The 22,709-nt window shown below is 31.9% G+C and overlaps 1 protein-coding gene across 1 annotated transcript; it reads right to left on the bottom strand.

The window, feature by feature from the left end:
- Positions 1 to 19,172: 19,172 nt before the first annotated feature.
- LOC116005720 lies at positions 19,173 to 22,561 on the bottom strand. Its single transcript, XM_031245962.1, has 3 exons — positions 22,320 to 22,561; positions 21,374 to 22,217; positions 19,173 to 19,193 (listed from the first exon to the last, which is right to left on the bottom strand). Exons 1-3 carry the CDS (start codon positions 22,559 to 22,561, stop codon positions 19,173 to 19,175), a joined length of 1,107 nt encoding a protein of 368 aa, XP_031101822.1.
- Positions 22,562 to 22,709: the final 148 nt, after the last annotated feature.

Here is a 22,709-nt window from a genome sequence, read left to right as displayed (position 1 = left end):
TATATATATATATATATATATATATATATATATATATATAAAAGGTCTTGCTTCAATGCGGCCGTGCGGCTAAATGGTGTCCATTGGATTAGAGACAATCAACGAAATAGACGCAATCCTTCAAATTCGATATTTCCACGCGCATTCTCCCACTCGCATTTTGCAAGGATAAAATCGTCATCAACACAAGGCGACTCTATTACCCAAGCTGTAACACCCCAATTTTCACATCTTGAATTTATTACAAAATCCTTAAAATATAATACATTGCGGAAGCGTCTAACCAGCAGAAAACTGGGTGTTACCGCCACGCTTAGGTATCTTTCCTATACCTAAACGCTAAGGCTAAACTTACAACCTCAAATAACCATATCAATATCCAGATATGTACATATGGAAATAATCCCTCCAGGGTGTCTATTCTAGGATAGAGTAATCTTCAACCTCGACTCCCATCTTATTCAAAGCTCATCGGCCACAGGGGCCCACGCTAGACTGCATCTAATAAGTACTGTGCATAATCATCATAATCATATATAGGGAAGTCGAACTCAGACGGATCTGAGTCCGGAGGGCTGCAAGAACCTATACTAGATTGCATCTGATAAATGACACAACGAAGTGTAGTTAGCACGACGGCTAAGTAAGGGGATCTATGGTCACTCGAAAGTAAACAAAGGTTTTCGAAACAACCATCAATAATAAATACAGTAAGATAAACATTACCCAACAATCGCAATCTACCTGCAAGCAATCTAACAACAAACAATTTCACATTATGTCGGTAACTTCGGCACATAACACAGCCATTAATTCACACGTGGGGTACACAACACCCACACTACTGTTCAAGACACCCGATAGTTAGCTCTCACATAACCCAACCGTTAATTCACACGTGGGGTACACAACACCCACTCGTTAATTCACACGTGGGGTACACAACACCCACTCGTTAATTCACACGTGGGGTACACAACACCCACCGTTAATTCACACGTGGGGTACACAACACCCACTCGTTAATTCACACGTGGGGTACACAACACCCACTCGTTGATTCACACGTGAGGTACACAACACCCACTCGTTAATTCACACGTGGGGTACACAACACCCACTCGTTAATTCACATGTGGGTACACAACACCCACTCGTTAATTCACATGTGGGGTACACAACACCCACCGTTAATTCACACGTGGGGTACACAGCACCCACCTTCCTGTCACACAACACTCAGCGAATAGACTTCGCTCTGCAGTATGAATTAATCATACAAAATCCTCACATGTTCGCTCAGCGAATAGACTTCGCTCTGCAGTATAGATTAATCGTACAGACCCCTCACCATTTCACTCAGCGAAGGAACTTCGCTCTGCAGTACCGATTAATCATACAGACTCCCTCACATTCATTAAGTATTATTACACGACTCCATAACCAATATACTTACTCAAGTATATTTCCCCAACCCACACACTTAGGTTAGTGTTAGTCATATCACAGAAATTCAAGTACAAGAGTCGTAATAATTCTCGAAGCGCAATTATTTTCCAAGTTAGTAAAATACACAAAAATAATATTTGAGCCTTCAAAAATTCACCCGGATGCCCGTAGGCTTTCAAAACATCGCAACACTCAGGGTTAAAAACATCGGAGAAAAAAAACCGGGTCGCAAACAAGTCAAAAACGAGTCCGCGTCAAATCTGCCAGAAATTTCAGTTGGCGCAGTCCGAAAGATTGAGCCGGTAAAAATAGTTCCCGAACTCTTTTTCACTTGAAATTTTTATGGTAGAACCCCAACTTATAGTACTTGATGTCCATAAAAAGTTTTGGTCATTTTGATCCACGAATAAACACAGAAAATTACATTTTTGCCCTTGGCAGTGTACTGTCCAGAATATTTTTCTCTCTGGACCAGTTTTGGAAGAAAATTCGAAAACCATACTTATACTACTCCGATTGTTACGAAATTTTATATGCGGGTTCTACACTTATAGAACTACATGTATAAAAAAAATGGGATCAAATTACCTCACCAATTTTTCTCAATAAATCACGGAAGTTACTGCCAGAATCTATCCTAATTCCCTTTCACTATTTTCACAAATATAAGCATTTATGGTCCTCGTACAATATATACATGCATAAAAATAGCTATGAACATGCATAACGAATTCACTAAAAATCAAGGTAAAGATTTTTGAGCCAACTTTTAGGTCTATAACATAACACAAAATTTTCATGCGAAAATTCCTAATCATATAATTTTCTATCATTTGTCTATCTTCNATTTTCACAAATATAAGCATTTATGGTCCTCGTACAATATATACATGCATAAAAATAGCTATGAACATGCATAACGAATTCACTAAAAATCAAGGTAAAGATTTTTGAGCCAACTTTTAGGTCTATAACATAACACAAAATTTTCATGCGAAAATTCCTAATCATATAATTTTCTATCATTTGTCTATCTTCAAGTGATTGAGCCAACTTAAGGGATTCCTTACCTCGATGGAAGATTTTAAAACCGAAGAAGTGCTAGATCTTTCCTTGGATTCAAAGTCCCCTACAACATCACCACAATAACAATATTTTTCATGCACTAAACATTAACACTTAAGTTCAAGCTTAAGTCTTAGGAGGGGTAGAATCCGAACAAAACCGAAGTTCTTACCTAGAGTAGAGTCCTTGGAGTTGAAGAATTGCCTAGGGTGTTCTTGGATTACAATAGAAGACTAAGATAATTTCCCTTCTTCCTTCCCTAAGTGTGTATTTCGAAAATGGAGTGGAAGAGTGAGAGAGATGATCATGTGATTAGTGTAGATTTAGTTCTTGAAGATCAAGTAACAAGTGCAACTAGGCCATACCTCATAAATGTCACATTTAATGCCCAATCTTAGTCTTAGATTTGCCTTGCCACTTGTCATCACCCCATGGAGTCCTTAGAAGATCTCAAATCTAATTGGCCAGTTTATGCTTAAATCAGATGAATGTTCGGAGGATTATAACTTAATTCGGGAAAATTCTAATACCAAAATTATCCTAAAAATATTCCCGTCGCAAATCACCAAGTTTGGGAATTTTTCGGTATTCCGCTAAATATAGGTACGGAGTCCGTAACAACTTATCCCTTACAGTCCATTTGAAATTTTTCTTGAACTAACTAGAAATTCAGGCTTAATCGTATAATACTTAAAAATCCAAATTCTAGAAAAATCCAAACTGAATCTATATCCTTAAAATTTTCTCGGTTCGTGACCGGTACGTAGTTCGCAGCTTATCGATAATTAGTCTTACTTAAAAAAAAAAATCCTTCTGAAGTACCGAGAGATCATCTCATAAGTGTCATAGCTTAAAAAAAATATTTTCGAGCCTTAACTTTGTCGGAAAAAACCGAGGGGTTACACAAGCAGCAACTGAAGAAGATTTTGAACACTTCCATTTGCAATCCCAACACTCAACGATTTCGTGGCAAAGCGACTTAGAAGAGATCACAACGTCGGCAGCTGGAACTTCAGAAAACTACAAACATCGAAGGCGCGAAGCAAAACCTAGTCAAATGAAATAAAATGCACCATTCCACGTAGAATGCACCACTTGACAGATTAAAATGAACCATCCCATAACCGTGCAACGATAGTGCAAATTGAGACCTAAATGCACAATTCCACATATTAAAATGCACCATACCACGTATTAAAATGCACCATTAGACATATTATAATGCACCATCCCACAATTGTGCAACACGTAAAGTCATACAAATCAATAATCTTTTCGGCTTTGCACACTTACGTATAACTCTCTCCCTTGCACTCTTCAATCGCTTACCACTACCATTGTTCTTAGCTTGGACATGGTCATACACATTTATTGAGGACGAAGACACAAAACCACAAAATCAATTAATCACACTCTGCTTGCTACCAATAGAAGTCTCCCTACTCCCATCCTGGAGAAATAATTGCTTTTGCTCAAAAATAATACGTCACAGTTGTAACAAACGTTAAATATTACCATAACCAATCCCACACAAGCATATATGTCAGACCATAATAGATTAATAACCACATTCACCCCCTCCATTTTAGCACCTTGATCAACAATTATGCCATCAATATGAAATATTGGTTGTAAATATGCACCCTTTTTCCAACGAGACACCAAATACCTTGAAGGGATGCTCTTGAGTCGACGATCTTTAAAAACAAAAAATGCTTACACAATAGCCCTATCCGCTCAAACGTCTTGCAAGAACACCTTAAACTATAATCAGACAAAAGTAGCTCCACATGTCACGTTCGGTGGTCACCATCTTTTATCTCATAACACATGCGACCATCACAATCGCACATAGACACCACTTAACAAGAAAAATAAGCTGCACAAATCTCTACTTGAACTTCATAAAATATGGAAATGGTGTAAATATATACTCACTGCATGCCACTTCAAAGCGAACAACCTCTTTAAATAAAGAAAATAAGCCTAACAATTAGCATTCAATTTCTCTTGAGCATTTTATTGTGCATCAATATTCAATAGCACTGTCATAATGCATTAAGAAGTCCACCAAACTAGAATGTGGATTAGTGAAGCTACCAAACAAACTATTCTCTACCTCCAATCTAGATGTGGTCCGAACCAAGCTCGCCATAAACTGATCTTGAAAGTACGCAGGCATCCAAAATGTACGCAACTCAAACAGCTAACAAAACCAACTATTGTCAACCAAACCATATTCCTCCATAATAGAACTCTATACCACCTCAAAAACCCCCGGATCAAGAAAATTGTTCAAAAAAAATGCCATTCAACTTCCTTTTAGGTCAAGACGACCCTCTATCTTGGATCCTCTTCTACTTGATTGCATCATCTGTGTCAGCATGCCGATTGGCTCTTTGGATGGCATGAGCATACGAGGTCGGCTACTCGGTATGGAGGTTGGTATACAGCTTTCCCAACCTCAGGTTCTCCATGAACAAGATTAGCAACGTGTTATCCTCTAGGTCATCACCGCTTGAACCTCTTTCTACCATCTAGCCAGGAACTACCTAAGTGGCTCGTTAGGGTCCTGCTTAATTCCGGACAGATACATAAAGTTCTTCTTACGTCGTAGATTGGCGGCATAATTGGTTAAGAAGAGCTCAACCAACTGCTTACTGAATGCTCGGGCAACTTCATGTACCATCTTTGTGTTGTGCCGATCAAAGTAGTTAAGAAGGCCTTACACATCAATATTTGTCTATATAATGATGTATTTACATTAGTATTATAAAAATGAATCTACAATTTTGTTAAAATGAACCAGTAATATTAAAAATGAATACTATTATCTCTGTCACACGCCCCCACGGGAGATCAAACCTGTGACCTCTCACTTGGAAATGCCACAGCTATGCCACTTAACCACAAGGTCTTTAGCATAGTGACTTAATATAATAGTATTCTATTTTAAAACATTAAAATAAAAATATCAATATCGATTTAATTCCATTTTTTATCATAGATTCATATGTGGCAATCCAGTTTTAGTCTTTTTTTTTTTTTTTCAAAATATCCCCCTTTAGTCCTAGTATTATTGTTGCATGATCATTTTTTGTCCTCTATAAAAAAATCATTTAAATGGTGTTAAATAGAAGGACATTTTCGTCTATTCAATTCTAAATGTTAAGTCTTTTTCATTTTTTGGTCCTAGATTTATATGTGTCATTACATTTTTAGTCATTTTTTATTTTCAAAACATCCCCGTTGATTTTAGCATTATTGTGGCATAATTGTTTTTGGTCATCCATCAACAAATATGTTTAAATGACATTAAAAGTGATGTCATTAACCACTAAAAATCCTCATTTTTTTCTTCTTGGTAATAAAACTGTTATTAATATATAACTATATAAGTCTACTTCAAAATCTAAAAAAGTGCAATTGAAAAAATCACAAGTCTACTTCATTGCAATTTGCAAACATTAAGTCTAGTACATAAAAATCCACAAGACTTGTAGTTCTATTACTAAGAAAAAAAAAAAGGAGGATTTAACGCAATTTAAACAATTTTGTTGACAGAAAACAAAAAAAAAAAAAATGATCATGCCACAATAATATAAATACAAGGACCAAATTGATATGTTAAAAAAAAAAACTAAAAATGAAATGACACTTATAAATTTAGAACCAAAAATAGAATTAAATAATATCTACATCATTTAAAAGATATTCATTAAAAATTTTAATGATATTTTTTATATATTAGTTTTATTGGTATAAAATGATAAAAGGAAAATAAGAATCATGAAAAATGTTGTATTGGGCCGGGGGCTTTAAAAAGGTGATTCGCATTCTCCTTTCAAATGGTAAAGGCGCTCGTATAAATTGCGGTGAACGTGGATCGAACACGTGACCTTCAAATCTTCAGTCTGACACTCTCCCAACTGAACTATCCACGCTTATTATTAATTTAGTTACAAATTATTTATATTAAAGAGCATCTATACGTGTTTAGCAAAAAATATTAAGCTTGTCGAATTTAGTAAATTTGGACATCCAATTCAGTTGTTATACCGTTGACCATGGTTCACAATGCATTGTGGACCATAGGTCATGGCTGATACTGTAGTTGTGTTGAACTGATACTGCAGTTGTGTTAAAAAGAAACTGAAGTTGCGCGGAACAGATGTCATTTCATCCGTCTGTAAATGCAGTTGTGTTGAACTGATACTGCAGTTGTGTTGAACGGATACTACAGTTGTGTTGAATGGATACTGCAATTGTGTTACGGATACTACAGTTGTGTTGAATGGATACTGCAATTGTGTTGAACGGATACTACAGTTGTGTTGAATGGATACTGCAATTGTGTTGAATAGAGGAACGACCTCTGTTCCGCGTAACTGCAGTTTCCTTTCAACACAACTACAGTACCTTTTTCACATAACTGCAGTATCCGTTCAACACAACTACAGTATCAGCCATGACCACGGTCCACAATGCATTGTAGACCATGGTCCACCATATAATTTGCGCATCCAATTGATATACAATCGGAAAATTATTGTGTGGGTCCAAAATGACATCGTTGAATTTTATGAGATAAAATAATGTATATTATGTGTTAGAATAATGAAACTTTTGGAGTAAGATAATGCATTTTATGAGTTAGAATAATACATTATGCTTTAGAATAATGTAAATTATGAGTTATAAAAATGTATGTTGAGTCGCGTGAAAAAAAAATATTAAAATTTGCACGAAACAACGTCGTTTTTAGACCGCAGTCCACATATCTGTGTAGATCACGGTCCACGCAATAAGTATTGTATACAATCTACCCAAATTATAATTCAATAATTGCAAATTAAAGCACAAATTCTCAATGTCAATTGGCAAAGCCAAACATTGTAACTCACCATTGAAGCATATGTAAAAATGCAATTTTGAATTCCATCAATTAATTCTTCAGAGAAAATTTTGTAAATAATTGTTTGTTAAATAAAGATAAAGTAAGTTATTAAAATTATTGAATATTTTGGGGCTTCATAAACTATCATAGATGATAGACCTTACGAATATTTTGGGGTTACATGAAACCAGTGGCGGAGCCAGAAAATTCTTCCAGTGGAGGCGAAACATTAATACGAAAGAGATAGTTAAAAAAACACTTAAGAAATACTCCGTATAATCATAAATATTGTTAGATATAGGCGAAAAATAAAATATATCAAAACTATAAAAACATTCATAACAAAATATGAAACATAATTAATTTGATAAAATAATTCAAATAAAAAAACACATTATAAATTAAACATCTCATTATTAATACAAAAAAATTATATATATTAAAAAATTCAAAAAGCTTTGTTGAAAAAATAAAGAATTGAACCCCTAACCTAATGTTGCGTAATAAAAAAAAAATTATTTATATTAAAAAATTCAAAAAGCTTTGTTGAAAAAATAAAGAATTGAACCCCTAACCTAATGTTGTGTAATAAAAAAAAGCCATGCTGTCTACAAGTTTCAAACTTGTGTCTTCTTGTTGAACAAAACACACATCAACCACCTAGTCTAACAAATTCATGTTTAATTACATCTGTTTTTAAATATTTATACTAAAACATGTACTATATATATACATATAAACATACAAAGGCTATATATGGGGTGGAGGTGAGGTGAGTGGGGCAGCCCATGCTGGATCCGCCAGTGCATGAAACTATCATAGACCCTAAAAATTCATGAACTATTAATTGGTTCACATATTTTATGTATAATTTGAATATGTTGCGACTACATGAAACTATCATTGATTGTTATTTTCATCAAATATATTAATTGACGATTCAGAAATTTTATTTTATTTATGCATAAATGTATAATATGAAAATCTTGGAGCTAGGAACAATTAATAATTGCTCTGCTCCAATAAGTCTCATACCTTTACTTACAGTTTAATCATCTTTTGTTTTCATGAACATCCATAAGATATGATCCTTTAAACCTCGATATATCATATACGTTTGGAATACAAGTGTAAAACTATATATAATAGAGTATAGATTAATTTGGTTTATGAATCGAGGCTTGGTTACTAACAGAAAACTGTTTTCTATTTTCTATTTTCTAATTTTTCAATTTTCATTTTCTGTTTTCTATTATCTGTTTTGTATTTAGAAAACTTGTTTACTAACACTTATTTTTTTCAAATTTAATTTTTTAGATTAACATTATAAAATAAACAATAAATTTAATTTCGAGTGATTTTTAGACTTTATATTTAAAATATTTTGGTTTAAATAGAATAAATATAATTTTACTTTTAAGTCCAATATATGTAAAAAAATTTACATTTAATATCCGAACCAAATTTATATATGTATATAACATAAATAAAAATATATCTGAACCAATAACATATTAAGTTCACATAAAATTTAGTTTAGATAATATTAATATTTTTTGAGCTACTATTTAAAATATGTTTGGATATATTCATTTGAATGACATGTATATAATATATAATTTTTATTTTGAATTCTAATATAGTAATATATGTAAAATTTCGATATCTATATCTAGACCAAACTTGTATTTGATATAACATAATTAAAAATATCCGAATGAATAATCAATTGAGTTCAATCAAAATATAAAACGTGGTATATATTTCAATTTTTAATTTTGATAATGTGAATGATGTATAATTTTAAACATAAGCAAATAAGTTATGTTTAAATAAGTAATGAAACTATGCAAGAAGAAAAGATAGAAGATGATGATAAGTAAACGAAGATGATAATGAATGTAATCATAGTAATGAATAAATATGTAAGTAGATAATGGTAAGAATGTGGTCATAGTGACAGATAGTTTAATAGATGCTAGTTGATTCTATTTTCCATTTAGAAAATAGTTTATAAATAGTGTTCTAGTTTTCTAGAAAATTGAAAATTTATTTTCTGTTTTCAAAATGGAAAATTGTGCTAATAAATATATTTTTTTGTTTTCTATTTTCTGTTTTTTAATTTTTCATAAAACTAGAGAAAATTTCCAGTTAATAAACAGACCCTAATGTTTCATCAATCATACTCTTGGAGAGAATATAACATTGGGTTTGGGGGATTTTTCATTTAACTTAATTGTTGTGTCTACGATGCAGTAGGAATCAAAAGAAAAAATTATTAGTGGAAATGAAATAAGGAATTTAAACGCGCTAGAAATTGATCCGAGAGCTTTTCAAATACTTTAATATGGTACTAATATTTTCGCCCGTGCGTTGTACGAATTAGATTTGTTATAATATTTTAAGAATATTTGGATTGATATATAATTATATAAATTAAAACATCGAATATTATATAGTGCAATTGATGAAACTGGTTGGACCGATTATGTTTTTTTTTTTTAAATGTTTTTCTTACTTGAATTAAAACAAATAATTGTCCAATTACCCAATGCGATGCATGGATAAATTTTTTATTATATATTTAAATAAATAAAAATAAAGATTAAATTATAAAATAATACTAATATTGAACGTATACATTTATTTGATTATAAGATTAGTGCAAAAGTATTACTCAATTAATTGAATAATATATGACTTGTTTGTCAACAATTATCTTAAAAAGATCGATATGTAATATGACTTATGTAATTATATTATTACTAAAATAAATATGGAAAATGAGAAATAATTTAATTATATTTATTATAAAAATAAATTCAACGATCAATGTTGAGAAAGTAATTATGAACAGATATTATACTAATATATGTGCAATTATACTTTTATACCTTAAGTATATTCATTTTCACCATATCGCATATAGTTTTTTCTTCCTCATGTGAATGAACTAATTTTAATTATTATAAAAAATCTAACAACCCAATTTTAGTTAATTTTTTTAAAGTTTAAACAATTTAAAGTTTTCAAAAGAAAAGTGTAATTAATTTTTTTAATGTTTTTTAAATAATTTTCAGTCAATTAGTAATATCCTTTCCCTTTTCCAATTTGTCTAATTTATGTTTCCTTTTCTATTAGGATCTTTTTATATTTTTAATCAAATAGTAAAATCAGTTTTCTTTTCCATTTTATCTTTACTATTACTATTGTTTGGGCGGGGATTTCACAAAGAATGATTTTATTTTTATTGATAGTAGTATAGATAATTAGTTGAATTATTATAATTGATGTAAATAATAATTAATAAATTATTTTTTTCTTATAAAGTTACGCATATTTTGTTTTCATTATTCTCACAATTATAATGGTTTAATTATTATGAGAATTTGGTAAATAAAATTTCGTTACCAATAAAATGTTATTAATTTTTTACCAATTAATTAATAATATTATTTTGTGCAGGAAATTTGAATGGGATGATTTTACTTTTATTAATAGTCTTGATACGTGAATATAGAAACAATAGAGTTAATTCCAGCAATGGTCCTCTGACTATGTTGATTTTTCAAAATTAGTCCCCGACTTTTAATTTGGACAATTTAGGTTCCTTGACTTTCAAATTCTTTCCAATGTTGGTCCTTTCGTCAAATTTTGGTTAAGTTGAGGTCAAATGAAGGGGTAAAATTGTTTGTTCACATGTTTAGTGTATTATTACTCGTATTTCTCCTGTTCTTTACGCTGTATATATGAATATAATCTCAGTCGAAGTCTCAATTGAAGCCATTAATCTCAGACGAAGTCTCTTCGACTGAGATTATATTTATATATATAGCGTATAGGACAGGAGAAATATGAGTAATAATACACTATATAGGTGAACAGACAAATTTACCCCTTCATTTGACCTCAATTTAACCAAAATTTGACTAAAGGACCAACATTGGAAAGAATTTGAAAGTCAAGAGACTTAAATTGTCCAAATTAAATGTCGGGGACTAATTTTGGAAAATCAACATAGTCGGAGGACCATTGCTGGAATTAACTCGAAACAATATTACCAATTAATGGATATTATTAATTATTTGACCAATAAAATATTTAATTAATTGACTACAAAAATTTGAGCGGAAAAATGAAATAGGATGATATTACTTTTATATATAGTATAGATGTTTTCGAATGATCCTGTACCAACATATGTTTGGTATATCACATGTCCTTTTCATTGCACTAATTATACTATCAGATAAAGTAATAACACTACATTCTTTTACAAAATTATTGAGTTTATAATATAACTCTATATTTAATTATTATGTAAATTATATATTAATAATTTGTAATACCTAATACTAAAATTGTTAATAAGTATAGTTATCATTCTATGCTGTTTTTTCTTTTGCAGGAATGGTATTATAAAATCAAACTATTTGGAAACATTACCTGGGAGTCATGGAGTAGGCACTCCACTGTCTATTGGTTGACTGCGGAATGTTGATATTCCCGGGACAAATAACAATGAATCAATCGAAGACAAAAACATGCTCCATTAGTGAATAACATATACCTCCACATCTTCGTGCACAGATTCTAAGGTTACTCCTCGGTTGTTCTTGACTTCATAAATACGAATTAATCGTACTTTTATTGCCCATGCAGTATTGTAGGCGTTTATCTTATTAAGTGCAACAAAAAGAGGGGCCATTATAAGGTAGATTTATTTTTTCTTTGTATGATGCTAAAGTGCTAAGATATAGTAAAAGATGTGGAATTGGTTGAAGGATTGTATGATTTATATAGTGATATGAGAATTTATTAGATAAGAAATTTATTTAGAAAAGTTTAAAAATAAATGGTAAATGATTAATAATAATTATAATTATTGATTGACAGCCAATTTGAATAAAGCCAATTTCATTTCTTGCAGGAATTTCATTCTTTTGAATTTAAAATATGGAATAAACCTTAGGATAAGTTCTTAAAATATTGAATAAATATTTACAAAATTATATGGAATAAACCTTAGAATAAACCTTAAAATATGGAATAAATATTTACAAAATTATATTCAGATGCATTTTAAATATATATATATATATATATATATATATATATATATATATATATATATATATATATATATATATATATATATTGGATGCACAATTTTTTAAATATACTATTTACCATCTAAATATAATTTTGTAAATATTTAGATTTAATTTCTAATAATGGCCACGGGATATTAAAATTATTTAATATTCTAATTTTATTGATTATATTGGATGCATTTTATTGCCTTTTTAAAATCAACTCATTTCTAATTAATAACAACTCATTTGTGCGAATAATAATAGGAAATTGTATGTTGCCAATTATATTTAAGGCAACATATTCATAATCGGAGTGATTTTGCATCGATAAAATGGAATCAGTATTCAGGACTATAATGGCTCCCAATAAAAGGGTGAGTAAAAAAAGGTATTAAGTGCCATTAATGTGGACTAATAATTTATGTTAATAATAATTTGTTATCTTTTCTTCTCCCAAATTATTATAAATTGTTATCTTGTTAGGATAAAAGAATGAATTTGAGGCTACAGCACATGTGGTCCGCTGGTCCAGTTAACATTCAAATTATTGTACCACTTTGAATTAATTTTTAATTTAATTTGGTCAATCAATTATGTAAATCATTGACTATACAACCGTAATCTAATTTCGTCATTTATTTACTTTCCGTTATTTTCAAGGTTATTATTAAGCCATTTATTTACTTTTCGTTATTTTCAAGGTTATTATTAAACCTCTTGTTTACTTTTTTGAGTTCAAACCTCTTGTTTACTTATTCAACTTAAAAAAAAATTGAGACTACTATACATGTTTGACTGAGCATCCCATAAAATTAATAAGACGTGTGAATTACAATATATGCTTTATCTCAACTAAAAATTTAAATTGATAATTAAACAGCACATTTATAATTTTATATTATATGCTCAAGGAGCTCCACCTACAGATTAACATCACTTCATTGGTATTGAAATAGTGAGTCGTCCATAAACTCAATAATAAAATTCCACTACCTGTTTGACTGAACCACAATGAGCTAGGGAGTCTTAAATTGGCAGAAATTGGTTGCCCATTGAATCATCATTCGATTAAAAATATATATAAAAAGTATTTATTTTCTCCTATATATATCACCCCGCTCTCCTATATTATCTTAATTTAATTATATTAATTGGTATCACTTACCTTTTATTCCAATTTTACTTTATTAAAATATAATCAATCATGTTATTATTTAAAATTCTTTTATCAATTATAATTATTATAATTAAAATTCGTAATCACAAATACAGTAGGTGAATTGCATTTTTTTAAATTTGTCTTTCATTATGGGCTGTTGATTTTTGCAAGATCAATGGCTGGGAATTCACCCAATTTTTTACCTTAGCCATATAACCGCACATGATCTCTTGTGTGTATGTGTGTATTACATTTATAGTATTTTTTACAGTATGAAAATATGTATTTTTTTTTATAGATTTGTGATTACTATTATAATTATACACATTAATTGCAATTATATGTTTACTCAGTAAGAAACTTTATTTTAAAATTTATATAAACTCATACTCTTAATTTAAAAAAATCATAAATATTTAGAAATCTACCTAAATACGTAATATATTAGGCACTACTTTAATCCATACAAATTTAGAAATTAAATTATTTTAATTTGTAAATATAGTTAACTTAATTATAATAAATTAAATAGCAAATATAATTAATGAAATGAAATTATAAAATTAACTAAATATATATCATAAATATTTAAGAATTAAGGATGTGACTAAACCACAGTTTATTTAATTTCTATTTTCTTTCATTCTTTTTCTTTTTGTCGTTATAAAATTTTAAAAAAAAAATTTAAAAAAACTTGTATTTCTAAATTGTTAGGAAGAATGTTATTTTGATTTTGATGATGCTAATATTTGCAAAGATAAGCAAGTTAGAACCCTTAATTTTTCGTTGCAAGCATTACGTTGATAGCATAATTTGTAAAAGCCAAAATGGAGTTAGTGATAAGAATTTGACGTTTTTTAAAGGAAGAGTTACAAAATGATCTTATATGCCAGAACTGAATTTATTATTTTGTAATAAACCGAACGAAAAGGAAATTGATTCGTCATAGTGAGATACTCCTATAACACAAACAACAATGTAAGAAATTGACTAAAAATTCTTATACTTAGCACTACAAATTCTAGAACAATGATAGTAAAGCAGAAAAATGGAGAAGCGGGTTGGGTTCAGGTTTAGTGGTGGACTTAGGTTTGGGTGATAACCCACTCTTGATGAACCCAATCAAGATGGATTCTGATCTTATCTTTGTGATAAAGGATTTCGTCGTTCGTGGTCTCGAAGTAGACATAGTAACGACCCCCCATTTTCCTGGTGATATTGCCGACCCACCAACCATCATTGTCGAAGGCGTCAACTTTCTGCCAAATGTAATAAAGGTAAGTGTAGCCCGTAGCCCCTATCGCCAGGCAACACACCCACCACCGGCGCCTCGTAGTAGGATCCCACAAAGCCTTCCTCGTTGCTCAACACCTCCACCGCGTCGCCAATCCGGTACCCCACCATGTTTACAGTACTCATGGTTGTTGATTTTCCGGGAGAAACCGATTTTAAGAGATAGAGAGAGAAAAATAGAGGTAAAATTCGGCTCAGAATTCACAGGGAATACGAATTATGATTATAAGCAATAGTTTATATAGAAAATAAGGAAGAGAGAGATAGAGGTGAAAAAGGTAAGAAATTAAGAGGGGTGGAGATGGGGGAGTAGTTTATGAAATTTGGCTGATTAGTAGGAGAAAAAAAAAAGAGGAAAAACATAATTACGCTACTGTTATAATTTATTACAATAAAATTAATATATTAATATGTTATAATTTCCTAGGCTACTGTTAGCCAAAATACTCCAGGCTAAGATTAGGAAATATTCAATACGGCTATAAGAAATGTAAAATAATATTAATTCTATTTATACTATTACATATATTACAAATATATCACCAAATATATCACACCAATTATATCATCAATTATTCAGTCACCAATTAATATTACCATATTATATTACCTATTTAACATTTTAATTTAACATCTAACCATAATACTCAATCACCAACATTTAGAGTGCTCACATTACCTATTCAATCACCAACATTTAACCATAATAGGCACGCACGGGTCTTCCAAATCATCTCCTCCTCCAGTCCTATATGCCATGTGGCAATTAAAAAGAAAATTTTGAAAATATGCAAATACATTCAGAGAAATAATAACTAATAAAACTGCAGTCATGAACAATAAATAAAATTACGCCATGTTGACGCCAAAAAAAAAAAAAAACAAAAAACAAAAACATTTTACACGCCAGCCAGTGCGGGCACGGTCTATGCCAATCATTATTGCATAGACCATGGTCCATACAGTTGTGTGGACTAAAAATAAAAAGTACATTATTTTTGTACTGAAGGTACATTATTTTTGTACTGTATGTACATTATTTTAGGGTACATTATTTTTGTACTGAAGGTACATTATTTGATATATACTATCAAATAATGTACCTACAGTACAAAAATAATGTACATTCATTACAAAAATAATGTACTTTTTATTTTTGGTCCACACAGTTGTGTGGACCATGGTCTATGCACCTGAAGATCAGGAAAAGACAACATTTACATGCCCGTTTGGCACGTTTGCTTATCGCAGAATGTCATTTGGGTTATGTAATGCACCTGCGACTTTTCAAAGGTGTATGATGTCGATATTTTCTGATATGATTGAAAGATATGTTGAAGTGTTGAAGGATGATTTTTCTCTATTTGGTGATTCTTTTGATGACTGTCTTGCACATTTATCTTCTGTGCTTGAGAGATGTGTTAAAATGAACTTAACCTTGAGTTGGGAGAAAAGTAATTTCATGGTCAATGAGGGCATTGTTTTGGGCCATATCATTTCTAATAGGGGCATAGAGGTTGACAGGGCTAAAATTGAAGTTATTTCTAAACTACCTCCCCCTACATCTGTGAAAGAAGTGCGAAGTTTTCTTGGTCATGCAGGTTTTTACAGGTACTTCATAAAAGATTTTTCAAAAATTTGTAGGCCTATGTGTAACCTGTTAGCAAAAGATGTTGTCTTCAAGTTTGATGATGAATGTTTGTCTGCTTTCAACTTTTTGAAAGAAAAATTAACTTCTGCTCCCATTCTTGCTGCACCTAATTGGGAGCATCCTTTTGAAATAATGTGTGATGCATCTGATTATGCCATAGGTGCTGTTTTAGGACAGAAAATTAATAAACTGCCTTATGTGATTCATTATGCAAGTAAAACTTTGGATAATGCTCAGGTTAACTATACAACTACTGAAAAGGAGTTGTTAGCTATAGTCTTTGCATTAGAAAAATTTCGTTCTTACTTGATTGGTTCTAAAGTGATTGTTTATTCTGATCATTCTGCTTTGAAATTTTTGTTGGCTAAAAAAGATGCTAAGCCTAGACTAATAAGATGGATTTTGTTGCTGCAAGAATTCGATTTGACTATCAGGGACAAGAAAGGGTGCGAGAATGTGGTAGCTGACCATTTATCTCGTTTACCTGGTACAACTAATAATTTTCCTAATTCTGATATTCCTATAAATGACAGGTTCCCTGATGAACAGTTGCTTTCCTTACAGAATAAAGAACCTTGGTATGCAGACATTGTGAATTATTTCGTCTCGGGTCAATTCCACCCAGACTTGAATTCACAAGGAAAAAAAATATTTTCTTTCCAAAGTAAAATATTTTTTTTGAGATGAGCCTTATTTGTTTAAAATTTGTCCTTATCAAATAATTAGACGGTGTATTCCTGAATTTGAGCAGCAAAATATTTTGAATCACAGTCACACTTTAAATTGCGGAGGACATTTTAGTGGGAAGAAAACTGCATTACAAGTTTTGCAGTTTGGTTTTTATTGGCCCACTTTGTTCAAGGATGCATTCGACTTTTGTGCTAAGTGTGATAGATGCCAGAGGACAGGTAATATAAGTAAGCGCCATGAAATGCCCCTTTCAAATATTTTGGTTGTTGATTTGTTTGATGTTTGGGGAATTGATTTATGGGGCCTTTTCCTACCTCCTTTGGTTATAAGTACATTCTTGTGGCTGTTGATTATGTGTCGAAATGGGTTGAAACTGTGGCTACCAAAACAAACGACAGTAAAGTTGTTTTGCAATTTTTGAAAGATATTTTTGCCAGGTTTGGGACACCCAGAGCTATCATTAGCGATGAAGGTACCCACTTCTGTAATAAACTTTTTGCAGGTCTTTTGAAAAAATATGGCATTACTCACAGGGTGGCCACTCCATACCATCCACAAACCTCAGGCCAAGTGGAGGTGAGTAATAGACAGATTAAAGGAATCTTGGAAAAGACAGTAAATCCTTCCCAAAAGGATTGGGCTATCAAGTTGAATGATGCACTTTGGGCTTACAGGACAGCTTACAAAACCCGGATTGGTATGAGCCCGTACAGGTTAGTATTTGGTAAAGCTTGTCATTTGCCAGTGGAATTGGAACACAGAGCCTATTGGGCTATTCAATTCTTGAATTTTGATTTGCAGAGAGCTGGTGAGGTAAGAAAATTGAATTTGAATGAATTAGACGAAATAAGAAATGAGGCGTACGAAAACTCAAAAATTTATAAAGAGAGGACCAAAGCCTATCATGATAGGTCTATTTTGAGGAGACATTTTGAGCCTGGAATGAAAGTGTTGTTATTTAACTCTCGTTTGAGATTGTTTCCAGGTAAGTTAAAATCTAGATGGACAGGACCTTTTGTGGTACGCGAAGTGTTTCCTCACGGTGCCTGTGAGGTTGAAAATCCAAAAACAGGTGAAAAATTTAAGGTAAATGGGCAAAGACTTAAGCAGTACTTCGAGGGTGAACCATCAGCCCATATCGTTGAACAGGTAGAGTTGCAGAATTATGAATGCCCATGTTGTCTAGCTACAGACAATAACTGAAGCGCTTTTGGGAGGCAACCCAATTCTCTTTCCCTTTTCATTTGTTTTCATTTTTCCTTATTTTTGTTATTTCCTTAATTTGCGTTTTTCTTATTTTTTTTTGTTCTCAACATTGAGGACAATGTTTGAAATAAGTGTGGGGAAGGGATTTCTATTTTAATTTATGTTCGTCATTCTCATTCTTTCAAATAAAAAAAAAAGAAAAAAAAAGAGAAGGTACTTTTAAAAATCAATAAGTATGAACTTGAGCTCTTACCCAATAAGCCTTTTTAAATAGCCTATGATGAAAATAATGCAAGTTTCTGTCAGCTCTTAGTGTGTATTTTGCATGTGGCTAGTTATTGATTGCTTTAGTTTTATATTTTGAATAACTTTTCCAAAAAAAAAAAAAACAAAACAAAAACAAAAACAAAATAAATAGAATTTGAAAATCGCGAATACCCTTATATGCTTTATGCAATTTCTTTGATGGTTTATATGTTAGTTTCACTCTATACCACCTTTTTCAAATTTTTAAACTATTCTTGAGTGCTATAAATTGTGGTGTAGTTTGTTGGTTCAATGATCATCTTTGTGGCATAAGTGAGGTGAAAAATATCAAAAAAAATATTTAAAAAAAAATGAGTGTTATATTTATTTATTTATTTTATTTGCAAAAATTTAGAGATTCTACTCCGCTGGATCAACCACCTACACATGTACCATAAACAAATAAATAAGTGTAATGGTCTGGTTCTTGAGTACACATATAATTGAAAACCCAAACACGCCTGGCGTAAAATGGCGAGGTTTTTTGGGGAAGTTCTCTTTGGAAAAAGTCATAAATAGAAAAAAATAATGAGTGAACTTTGGAAGAGATGAGCAATTGCATTTCAATTTTAATAAATGCCTTGATCCTTGTACCTTCATGTTTTGCACCTGCACTGTGATAGGATGTTTCTGAATTTGCCTTAGGTTGTATTTTGTGAAATTTTCATATTTTATGAGTTGTTGTATAGCTCACATAAAGGTACAAACACACACGCACAGGTTTTATTTTAATAAGCATGTCAAAGTTATTTTCTAGCCTAGCGTCTTACGCACTCTATGAGTTACACTAACCCTGCATTTTTGAGGCAAATAAATTTGAAAGGCTATTTGGGTGAAGCTCAATCTAGTATACTTGGTTCCATTTCTTTTTAACTTCTTTTCGTTCCTTTTCAATAATGTCTTTGCTTGAGGACAAGCAAATAAATAAGTGTGGGGAAATTTGATAAACGTTATTATTATTGTTATTTTAATAATCTTTGTATAGTTAATTTGTCATTCTTAATTAATTTCATATCTATTTTTATATAGTTTTGCTATATTTACCATTAGTAATATTGTTTAATTTTTTTTAGTTGTTTTTGTTATTTTTATTTTGTTATTAAAATCTGTTAGCTCAATAATGTTTTAATCCAATATAATAAGATTAGTATTATTATTATCATTATAATTATTATTATTATTAGTAGGTTAGTGTAGTTAATAAAATATGTTAGTCAATCCCTAATAATAGCCCGTCAACGGTGTCGGACGGGAGACGAGGGAAATCAGAAGCTTCAGACGGCAATTATCAACGGACCTGGTCTTTAGGGATCCGATTCATCAGCTGCAATGGGTGCGTGTTGAGATCGGAGGTCTTTACGGCAAACTTTTGAGGAGAAGCGGTTGGGCTGGAGATTATAAATAGGGTGCAAAATCGGTAAAGGAAGGACGAATCAGAACCACCGATCACACTTCAAGCCTCCTCACTAAAACTCAGTTCGGAGATTTCCGAACTTACGATCGGCGGCATAGCAGTAGTCTTCGTCTGGCGGTGGTGTGCAGTGAATTCCAGATTTACAGTCGGCAACTTCGCGATTCAATTTGATAATACAGCAGCGCAATTAGTATATTTGGCGGTGGTGATTTCAGGATTACGGCGGACGACAGCTTCGCGATTCAATTTTGGTAGAGTGATTTGCTGGTCTTCAATTGCCGTGACTTGTTTCTTCTCCAGGTTCAATATTTGGGCTCTAGAAACATAATGCATTCAATTACATTTGCAACTCCTTTTGTAATGAATATGTTTGGCTGAACTATTCTTTCGCTAGGAATATGATACAAACCTTATGAAAATTTTGCACTTATTTTAATGTTGTCAATCTGTTATGTTTTATCTTACGCTTTGTGACTGAGACTAATTGAGTTAAATCTGGCCTATTTGGTTGTTATTAGTCTAATTGAGGTGATTAACTGAGTACAAATCATACCTGTTAATTCTAGGATCGGTTGATAAAAGGATAAATAATCTTACTGTCTTGTTAAATTGTTTATTTGGTTCATAAACCGGGTATTCCGTAAGTTCTACCTAACTTAATGGGTTTTAACGGTTTAAATAAATGTCTTAAGCATATGAACCGTTAGAATACGTGGCTGAATCTGGACGCCATACGGATTAGTCAGATAATAGTTAGAACGAACCTTTAATTTGATTGGCAATCTTAGACTTAACGTGCAGGATTAGTAATGGTTATTGATTCATGTTCCTAGGTTTTTCCAATTTGATGGTTATTTGATATCCTGATTCTGTTTACTTGTTTACCTTCCTGAGTGTTGATTCAATTAATTTGCATTTGAGCTTATTCTTATCTTTTGTATTCGTTTTGAGCACTTTATATTGCTAAGTTAGCTATTTTATTTTCAAGTTTAAATTGCATTGTTATAATTCCCTGTGGGATCGACCCTTGCCTTTGCACACTATCACTACAACTGATTCGTGCACTTGCGAGGACTTTATTAAAATTGTCCATCAGACAGTCGGTGATCAAAGAATCCAACTTGATCTTGAATATTCTACATATCACATCAGGGCGGTCAGCAGGTTTCAAGTTATTGTGCTTTAGGAACCTTTGAACCTCTGGCCATTTAGGGTTGCAAGTGAATGTAATAAACATATTTGGATAACCAATCCATCTACATATGGCCATAACATCTTGATAATTCTGTATCATCATATACCTCACCCCGCCAGTAAAACTTGAAGGTAAGATAATTCTTCGACCTTGGGTTGAAGGATCAACCTCTCCACGTGTCAAAGCATAAGTTAAACTGCCATAACTTTGACAGCGTAAGCTTTTTTGGTGTGTTCTAATATAAATGAGGCAGCCTGCTTCAACCATTGTATAACCATCCACAAGAAATTGTTGGAATAAGCTCTTTTCTTGCAATAAGGTAGAGAGCTCTGAACTTCTAGAATGAATACGGTAACAAAAGAACTCTCTTGGGCTAATCATTTGCCTTCCACCAGGTATTGCCGTTTTCTTTATGGTGAATCCAATATCTTCCCGGTAGTCATCTTCACCATAAGGAAACAGTAATGGGTATTGAAGTGGTAAATATGATGGATTCAATTCACTAATCCTTTGCAATTGACCACTATGAGTTTCTACTAAAATGTCACGCTCCCCCATGTTTGTATCCACATCTCCAACAATTAATGCGGCCACTTCAGATACTTTAGGTAAGTTGTAACTCTTTGCATCTTGTTTACGTTTTCCAAGCAATTTAATTCTAACCTCTACACGTGGATTCCTTTCAATTTCTATTTTCGCAATACGAAAAGACTTGACTAAAACATTATGCTTATCCAACTCCTCTTTAATGACCTTGACTATTTCAACATGAATGTCAGTTTGCTCACCACATCCCCTAGAACAAATACAAAACAAAAATAAAAGTGTTTTAAATAAGTGTCAAAACGATTATAGATGAAAATGTAACGATGTTTAATAAAATTGAAATATTAAGTACCTGACTGCATTGATACGATTTTGTAGTTCATTAGCAATATCGTTAATGTACAATTGTGCAAAGTGTGGTGCTGAGCCTTCTTCAGGAAGTAGGCTGCCCATCAAATGATAGTTTTGGCCATTCAAACGGAAAATAGGAGGTCCACCACCCTTGTTAACGTTGTTGTCAATCCTTCCACCAATAGACGTGAAGCAGAACATATTGTTGTAAGTCCTAATATTGTGTAAGAATTGTTTTGACATCTCACCTTTGCCGAAAAAAAGTTCTTGAATTGGTTGTGGACGCAACTTGATCCGCGGCAATGTGATTTTCCCACTATTACAACAGACAGAGTACTTCGGGCGACCTTTTGAGACGGTTTTGTTTTGTCGTTCCTCAAACCAAAAAAGC

This window comes from Ipomoea triloba, chromosome 15 (assembly GCF_003576645.1).
Source record: "Ipomoea triloba cultivar NCNSP0323 chromosome 15, ASM357664v1".
In the NCBI taxonomy this organism is placed as follows: Eukaryota; Viridiplantae; Streptophyta; class Magnoliopsida; order Solanales; family Convolvulaceae; genus Ipomoea; species Ipomoea triloba.
Note: the sequence above shows the minus strand (reverse complement) of the source record. Positions and strands in the feature narration are given on the sequence as shown.